The sequence below is a fragment of the Barbus barbus genome (assembly GCF_936440315.1).
Source record: "Barbus barbus genome assembly, chromosome: 16".
In the NCBI taxonomy this organism is placed as follows: domain Eukaryota; kingdom Metazoa; phylum Chordata; class Actinopteri; order Cypriniformes; family Cyprinidae; genus Barbus; species Barbus barbus.
In genome coordinates this window covers 17,955,328-17,964,612 of record NC_136744.1, presented here as the reverse complement: position 1 = coordinate 17,964,612, position 9,285 = coordinate 17,955,328, and the positions used below count along the sequence as shown (strand labels likewise).

General features: G+C 38.6%; 2 protein-coding genes across 4 annotated transcripts in view; both read left to right on the top strand.

Annotated features, from left to right (window-relative positions):
• The first annotated feature begins 141 nt into the window (after window positions 1-141).
• LOC306882707 (succinate dehydrogenase assembly factor 4, mitochondrial-like) lies at window positions 142-1,570 on the top strand. The gene is made up of 3 exons (XM_079437544.1): window positions 142-304; window positions 509-625; window positions 839-1,570. The coding sequence occupies exons 1-3, from the start codon at window positions 226-228 to the stop codon at window positions 946-948; spliced, it is 306 nt and encodes a 101-aa protein (XP_079293670.1). The 5' UTR covers window positions 142-225; the 3' UTR covers window positions 949-1,570.
• Window positions 1,571-6,921: 5,351 nt separating this feature from the next.
• The window catches only part of LOC306882633 (stromal membrane-associated protein 1-like), a 125,498-nt gene continuing 123,134 nt past the window's right edge, over window positions 6,922-9,285 (top strand). For all 3 annotated transcript variants that reach the window (XM_079437424.1, XM_079437423.1, XM_079437422.1), the window contains exon 1: window positions 6,922-7,226. In XM_079437424.1, the coding sequence (XP_079293550.1) occupies window positions 7,109-7,226 (118 nt within the window). In that variant the 5' untranslated portion in view covers window positions 6,922-7,108. The remainder of the gene's footprint in view (window positions 7,227-9,285) is intronic.

Here is a 9,285-nt window from a genome sequence, read left to right as displayed (position 1 = left end):
TGTTCGTATCCCCCTTATTATTTTTCAAGTATTGTAATGTTTTTTTTAATTTGCAATAAAAAACAAACATTCGGTCCTGCACTTCTGTAGCGCCGCCGCGACCCTCTCCAGTGTATTTTGTGTCCCTAAATGATGACGCATGCATCGTCATTTTCAATCGTCAAAACATTCTTCAGTTGTGTAATTTTCTGCTGCGACAAGGTGAAGGTTCACAACAGATGCAAGATGTCTTTATTTCGTGTTTGCTGTACTACGACTAGAGGATTTGTAAAGAGAGGATTGTTTTTAGAGTCGATTTATACTTGTGAGTACAACTAGAATACCTTTGGGGTTTAACTGTTCATTGACATGCTTGCACAACATGCATTGATTTACACTAATGTCATATTAATGTGCATATTACCTAAACATCCTTTATATTTATTACTCCGAATCGTGTTCGAGTCTTAGGAAATACATGTCAATTTGCGACAGATTTGTTAAAGTGTCTCGCTGCTCTCCTCTGCAGCAGGATATGCATCTGGTGGTGTGACCAAAGATAAAGAACCTTTAAAGAAAGCGAAAACGCCCCAAGGACGCTTTGACATGGACGAAACCGAGTCAAAATCTAAAGATGTTTTACAACGTAAGAACACATATCATTTCTGTTTTACAGTTATATTATTTGTACAATAAATTACATTAAAGGCCAGAGGGCATCTATCGAAAGGATATACACACGTCACATACACATGTAGCTCAGAATAAATAAATAAATGAATGACTAATTAAATGTGTATTAATTTTATACAATTAATATGACATAAAATGGAATAATATTTCATTTCTTCTTTAACAGGACATCCAGATGATGTGAATCCAGAAACTAAGGAGAAAGGTGGTCCCAGAGGTCCTGAACCTACACGATATGGTGACTGGGAGAGGAAGGGACGTTGTATTGATTTTTAGTTTGCCCTGTTAAAAATATCCAAGGTTATTTATTTTAAGATGAATACTTCTGCGTACAGAGACAAAAAGAGAATTTCTGGACCAGAAATGTGTAAGTGGTTCCTGATTGTATGGGACTACTATGTAGAATGAATAGTTTGTGTAAAAGCAGTTTGAACTACTTGAACGGTCCTGTTCAGCCTTTAATGGACATTTTGAAAAGAATCCGCTATTGGCAATCTAATGTTTTTATTCTCTTTTGAAAGTGCGTAACATGTTTGCAAGGCCTGAAAGATCTCTTCAGAGAATAAACATATTCAACACAATATATTTTTTTGTCAGAAAGTTTTGTCACAGGGACATGCGTTTGTGATCATGTAAATGAGTCAGTTTTATTTTGTGAAGGAAAAAAAAACTGTTATTGCTGCAAAATTTTCTTATGTAGAGTGGTGGTCAGAATTATCGGCACCCTTGGTAAATATGATCAAAGAAGGCTTTGAAAATTAATCTGCATTGTTAATCCTTTTGATCTTTTATTTAAAAAGTTCACAAAAATCTAACCTTTCATTGTAGAATAAGAATTTAAAATGGGGGGGAAATACCATTATGAAATAAATGTTTTTCTCTAATACACATTGGCCACAATTAACGGCTCCCTTTTATTCAATACTTTTTGAAACCTCCATTTGCCAGTTTAACAGCTAATTTTCTCCTATAATACCTGATGAGGTCAGAGAACACCTGACAAGAGATCAGAGACCATTCAGAATCACTCCAGATCCTTCAGATTCACAGCTCCATGTTGGTCGTGCTTCTCTTCAGTTCACCTCACTCATTTTCTACAGGAATCAGGTCAGAGGACTGGAATGGCCATAGCAGAAGCTTGGTTTTGTGCCCAGTGACCCGTTTTTGAGGTTTGTCTTCGGATTATTGTCCGGTTGGAAGATCCAAACATGGCCCATTATAAGATTTCTAATAGAGTCAGTCACTTGTTGATTTTTTTTTATCTGTTGGTATTTGATAGAATCCATGAAGCCCTGTATTTAAACACGATGTCCAAGACCTCCAGCAGAAATATACAACATTATGAAGCTGCAGGCCCAGAGGCCCAACTGCACACTCAGACCAGAACTATAGTTTTTTCAGACAGTGCCTCCTGCTGTTTGGAAGATTATCTAACCTGATTAGATAAGATTACATAACCTGAATTCAATTGAAAGTGAAAGTGAAGTGACATACGGCCAAGTATGGTGACCCATACTCTGAATTTGTGCTCTGCATGTAACCCAGCCAACGTGCACACACACAGCAGTGAACACACACCCGGAGCAGTGGGCAGCCATTTATGCTGCGGTGCCCGGGGAGCAGTTGGGGGTTCGGTGCCTTGCTCAAGGGCACCTCAGTCGTGATATTGAGGGTGGAGAGAGCGCTGGACATTCACTCCCCCCACCTACAATCCCTGCCGGCCCGAGACTCGAACCCGCAACCTTCGGATTACAAGTCAGACTCTCTAACCATTAGGCCCCGTGGATATCTGTTGCTGATAGATTGCAACTTTTTTCTACTATAAAATATTACACTATGACTGAATGCATTATTATATAAAATATTACACATACTAGGTTATGATTTAATGCATTAAGTCTGGTTTATTTTTATTGTAAATAGAAATTGTTCAGTTACTTAAATATTTTCATAGTCATTTATTATTTTCCTAATTATTATGGATTTATCACATTCTTTAGTATTGAGTTATGGGATGAACATTAATTCTATATTTACATACAATAAATTATAGTGCTCTGAGTCATTTTCTCACACCAAACTTTATTTTTGTATTCTTTTTCATGAGGTCCTACAAGTCATCGACTTGTAAACAATGCAGAGAAAAATGGTGAAAAAATAATTGGGTTAATAATGTATATATTACATATTAAATAACATCAAAATCAGAATGAGCTTTATTGGCCAAGTATGTTTACACATACGAGAAATTTGTTTTAGTGACAGAAGCTCCACAGTGCAACAGAGAGACAGCAACAGGACACAGATAATAAAGAATAATACAAATATCCAAATAGGCAATGCACAAAACAGCAACAACACAATTTATAATATAGACAATTATGTGTGTACAGGTCTGATATGTGCAAATTTGAAATTAAAAAATTAGATAAAAACGTAAGCAAGTGTGGTGAATAAATAATAGAGTTGTGTGTTCCGCGTTTTATTGTCAAATGTTCATGAGATGGATTGCCTGAGGGAAGAAACTGTTCCTGTGTCTGGTCATTCTGGTGCTCAGAGCTCTGTAGCGTCGACCAGACGGTAACAGTTTAAAGAGGGAGTGTGCTGGATGTGAGGGGTCCAGAGTGATTTTACCAGCCCTTTTGCTCACTCTGGATGAGTACAGTTCCTGGAGAGTGGGGAGGGTTGTACCAATGATTCGCTCAGCAGTCCGGACTACTCTCCGTAGTCTTCTGAGGTCAGATTTGGTAGCTGAGCTGAACCAGACAGTTATTGAAGTGCAGAGGACGGATTTAATGATGGTGAAGTAGAACTGTTTCAGCAAGTCCTGTGGCAGGTTGAACTTCCTCAGCTGGCGAAGAAAGTACAGCCTCTGCTGGGCTTTTTTCACAATAGAGTCAATGTGATTGTCCCACTTTAGGTCCTGAGAGATGGTGGTGCCCAGGAATCTGAATGACTCCACTGCAGTCACAGTGCTGTTCATGATTGAGTGGGGGGAGAGCAGGGGGGTTTCTCCTGAAGTCCACGATGATCTCCACAGTTTTGAGCGTGTTCAGCTCCAGGTTGTTAAGACTGCACCAGACAGCCAGCTCCTTAACCTCCTGTCTGTAAGCAGACTCGTCACCATCCTGGATGAGGCCGATCAGTGTGGTGTCATCTGCAAACTTCAGGAGCTTGACAGAGGGATCTTTAGATGTGCAGTCATTGGTGTAGAGGGAGAAGAGCAGTGGGGAGAGAATGCAGCCCTGAGGAGCTCCAGTGCTGATCGTATGGGTGCTAGATGTGGATTTGCAAGCTTTACTAGCTGCTGCCTGTCTGTCAGGAAGCTGGTGATCCACTGACAGACGGAGAGCTGAGTTAGTTTATTCTGAAGGGTTTCCATGATGATGGTGTTAAAAGCGGAGCTGAAGTCCACAAACAGGATCCTCACATAAGTCCCTGGTCTGTCCAGATGCTGCAGGATGAAGTGCAGTCCCATGTTTACAGCATCATCCACAGACCTGTTTGCTCTGTAGGCAAACTGCAGGGGGTCCAGTAAGGGTCCAGTGATGTCCTTCAGATAAGCCAAAACCAGTCTTTCAAATGATCTCATTACCACAGACGTTAGAGCCACAGGTCTGTAGTCATTAAGTCAGTAATTTTGGGTTTCTTTGGGACGGGGATGATGGTGGAGCGTTTAAAGCATGAGGGGACTTCGCACAGCTCCAGTGATCTGTTGAAGATCTGTGTGAAAATGGGGGCCAGCTGATCAGCACAGGTTAAAATAAAAATAAACAACATAAAATAAAATAAATGCTTTACATTCTTGTTGGGGAGATTTTTCATTTCTCGAGCAATTCTTCTGTCAAATTCCTCAACTTCACTAAAAGAAAAATAAATGCTGTTGTCAGAAATGTTGTGTAACACAAAAATCCAACAGTTTTTGTACAAACAAAAATTGAAAACATACCTTGAGTAATAAATGGGGCCCTGGAGGAACACCTCTTCAGCCTCCTGCCAAGACAAGCCCTGCAGCTCGCAAAGGCCATGAATGATGGCCTGTACAAATAAACCATCTGGGAAAAAATACACAAGTCACACGCAAATTATTTAGACAACCCAACAGAGCTCATATTATCAATTCTACGCAGATTACCTGATATTTTGATGAAAATAAACTCAAGGCCGCATTTTATTCCAAAGATCTTATTTGTAATTATTACAGAAATTATTTCTAATTGTTACACTGTTATTGTGTTACTATTATTGTCTGTGGTAGCATTTGTAAAGTACAATAAAAATAATTTTTGTCAGAAAACATTAACACCGCTACAAAACAAATGTTCATCCAAACAGCAGGAGGCACTGTCTGAAAAAAACGATAGTTCTGGGAGTGCTGGTCTGAGCGTGCAGGTCTGAGTGTGCAGTTGGGCCTCCGGGCCTGCAGCGTCACCCTACTCGAAATATAGGCCCACAACATAAAAAATACAGCAGTATATTTCATTGTACACATGGGGTACTTTTTTAGCCCTGTGTGCACCAAACCCATCTTGAGTATTTGCTGCTAAAAAGATCATTTTTTAGTTTCATCTTACCATAGAAGCCAGTCCCATTTGAAGTTCCAGTCATGTCTGACAACTGAATATGCTGGAGATTTTTCTTGAAACCATCCAGAACAACATGTGGTGATGTAGGGGCTGTTTGACAATAAAAAAAAATAAAAAAAATGTTTTCTGACCCCGAGGCTCAACTATTTTCTGCAGTTCTCCAGCTGTGGTCCTTGAAGAGTCTTTGGCCACTCAAATTCTCCTCCTCACCATGCATTAGGACAATAGAGACACACATCCTCTTCCAGTCAGATTTGTAACATTTTCTGTTGATTGGAAATTATTACCCTGATGGTGGAAATGGGAGTTTTCACAGCTCTAGCTTTTTTCTTAAAGCCTCTTCACTAATTTGTGAAGCTCAAATATCTTTTGCTGCACATCAGAAATATATTCTTTGGTTTTTCTCATTGTGATGGATGATTAAGGGAATTTGGACTTAGTTTTTTCTCCTATTTATATTCCTGTGAAACAGGAAGCCATGGCTGGATAATTTCATGTTCATAATCCCCCTGGAGTGCTCAAAATTGTAAATATGAATGGGAATGTACTTCAGAGATATTTAACTCATAAAAATTTCTAGGGGTGTCAATAATTGTGTATTTGAGAAAAACATTTATTTCATAATGAGATTTCCTCCCATTTTCAATTGTTTCAGTTCAATGAAAGGTTAAATTTTTTATATATATATATATTTTTTAAATAAAAGATCAAAAGGATTAATGATGCAGATTAATTTTTACAGGTGTTTTTGTTCACATTTATCAAGGATGTCAATAATTCTGTCCATCACTGTATCTGCACATGGATTGTTACAGACAAGTACTAACATATCAGCTTTTAAGGAGAGGTTAAATGCATTATCAGGGAACATCAGCAAGGCTGGGAGAGACAGCCAGGGGTGCGTTTCCCAAAACCATCATTGGCTAACAATGGTCGTTAGTTCCATTGAATTCTATTGGCAATGATAATACTTGACCATAGTTGCTTTCGGGAAACGCATTAAGCATTTAAATGAACATTTACCATGGTTTTTACTATAATAACTCTACAAAGACAACACAACTGAACAAACAATGGCATTTTGGCTGATAATGTGCAGGGTATTATAAATTCTGAAGGCACATTCAATAAGTTATACATTGCTGAACAGTATCATAATTCTGACATATTTCTTAGTTTTTCTCATAGTATTTATTTTGTATTTGATACATTTTGTTGTTTATTTAAAATAAGTGTCTAAAACTTTGCCTGGCTTAAAATACATATTTTTTAATAATTTAATTATTATTTATTTAAAAGTTTATCATCACGATTTAACATTTAGACACTATACTTTAGCAAATTTAGCTTTTAATGTCACCCAGTTTTTAAAGTAGCTTTAGTCTGAACTAGTCTATTTAGCGGGATTTAAACATTTGGCCATTGACAACATTCTAAGTAACTTAAGATATAATTTAAACTTCATAATTTCATATTTCGCGTCACACCGGCTTTCCAACCTACCAACGCATACATACGTCAGTAATGACGCAAAAGTCACATTGCCCTCTTATATGTGCATTTCACAGAGCATAGGTCTGACTTTTAAATCGAAAAATATTACAGCACTTAAATTTGATTATACGTTCTCCCAGTTCTCACCGTAACCTTCCTCGTCTCCGTTTCCGCTTCCGGCTAGTTCCTCCAATCGGCCATATTCCGCCGCTCTGTCTCAACCCAGCCGCCGCTCTGTTGCTGTGAGCCCACCATAGCTTCATTTCACAGGGGATGGTCTTCTATTTACACCGCTACAACTGAACAGAGTGAATCAGGTGATTTTATCCAGAAACGCTGACAGAAATCGGGCCGAGATGACGACGCGATCGGAGAGGGAAAAGGCTCAGAAACTGAACGAGCAGCATCAGGCCATTCTGTCCAAAATGCTGAGAGAGGATGATAACAAATACTGCGCCGACTGCGAAGCCAAAGGTGAGATAATCTAAAATCTCCCCCGCTACTCTTAAAACCTCGCGTGTGCTGTTTTGGTCACTTGTACGCGGCAGGAGTCTCGTTACACACAGGGCTGTTCAGGTTCCTGAGTCACCGGGAGGAAAGATGGGTGTCAAAAGCGTATTTGATCACGTTTGAAATGAACGATGCACTGCCACAGACCCTGTTTAGGTTGACAGCTCACTGTGCTTTGATATCCGGCGAATCACTATTCAGCCATGTGTCCTTGACCAAAACCATTATTAATGCATGAATGGAAAGCCAGTGTGGAGTTGAACTGATCAGCAGGTCTGATACTGTCACCGTAAGATGCTATACAGGAGAGATTAACCTATATATGTGGACCTGCTTTTTAATGATGCTACAGATGAACACTGTGATACCTTTGTTCCACATATCCACCTGTTTTATAATACTTCATCCTGAAACAGTGTATATAATGCCCTATTATGTGTCCACAGGGACTATGCCGCTAGATTAAGCAAGTGGACCAATATCTTTTCTTCTGATTGTAACTGGGTGACTGTAACTATAATAGCTGCTCAAGTGGGTGGTCTCTTCTTTTTGTTTGGGGGGAGTAGACTTAAAATGCTTAGAAATGTCTCAGTATGGTGTTTTGGTGCTCACAGGGAAGATTATGTTTTGTAATAATATGAGAATCAATGCGTAAAGAATGTTGAGGAGGATTAAAATGATGGTCAGATTTTAAAGATGAAATGGAAATGTCGCCATTTATTTTCTAAGTGCATGTTATAGATTTTATTGTGAACAATTAATCTGTGCATGTTTCATTATTTGAAAATGTCTTGTGCTCCTGCTGTTTAATCAGAACATTATAACTCGATCTTCCAGTGAATCAACTGCTGATGCATAGAACCAAGTGCCGCCCTACAATTTTTTGTTTTGTTTCGTTAATCCATTACACTTGGATGTAAGAAGAAAAGATTTGTTCTTCCGTTTAATTCACAACTTTAATATGTCAGTAAATGTTGTCACAAAGTTGCAAGCAGATCACTTTGGTGTAGTTGTGTGCAGTTGTATTTGATCTGAACATTGAGAGCAAAATGCATTCTCATTTCCAATGCATTCATTTTTGGCCTTCGTGGCCGTGACATTGCTATTTGTCAGCTATAATCTTACCAACAGATCCTGATGCAAACTCACAGGTGGCCTGTTACAAAATCCACCAGATGTTTGCTTTAAATTCTGTTATAATCCCTCTTCTGTCTTCCCATCAAAGTCCATTTTCTGTTGCAGGCCAGTACCTTCTCAAGCTCCCCTCTCAGCTTTCGTCCAGTTTCTTCCACTCTGAGCTCTCCGGTGTCTTAAGTGCAGCCACACCTCACTGCTCATATTGCCTGGCCTCTTTCTGCCTCTGTCTTTTCTCTGTCTTACATAATGCCGATGCTGATGGGTGGAGTTTTGCAGCTTCATTAGCTTATGAATGACAACTTTTAGAGAATGTTATAGTCAACATGAAATCAAAAAACTCATTTACTTTCTTTACACCCAAAAATGAAATTTCTGTCATCCTTTACTCTACCTCATGTTGTTTCAAACCTGTTTCTTTTGTGAAACATTACAAAATATTTTTTTGAAGAATGTTGGTAATCAAGAGTATTGGTGACCTTTGACTTCCATTGTATGTTCCTAATGATGCACTGTACTCTATGCACAAAGTACTCTATCTGGTGTATGAATTTTATATTAAGTACATGATCTGGGTATTTATCTTTTTGGAATTTTAAGTGTGAACGCATTACTCGCATAATACGGATAGTGCAGGGTAGGATAAGCACACAAATTGAGAGATATTTCTCAAAAAACATCTTTTAGGGCCTACAGAAGAATGATACATCATTCAAGTTGAATTTGTTTGGTGAAATATCCATTTAATATAATTTCTAGGTGTTATTGTGCACCAAATCATCAGCACACATAATTTAGGGGGAACATTTTGTCTCTAAATGTTTTCATCAAAATGTAATAACATGCTCCTCTAGCTGGCATCGCCTAGGTTGTGCAGGCTGTTGGGTTT

Bases quoted from the DNA above. Each gene is read 5' to 3' on its own strand.
- LOC306882707 (XM_079437544.1), top strand. From the start codon at position 226: ATGTCTTTATTTCGTGTTTGCTGTACTACGACTAGAGGATTTGTAAAG. The intron at 305-508 runs GTGAGTACAACT...TCTCCTCTGCAG, and splicing joins TTTAGAGTCGATTTATACTT to CAGGATATGCATCTGGTGGT. The intron at 626-838 runs GTAAGAACACAT...CTTCTTTAACAG, and splicing joins ATCTAAAGATGTTTTACAAC to GACATCCAGATGATGTGAAT.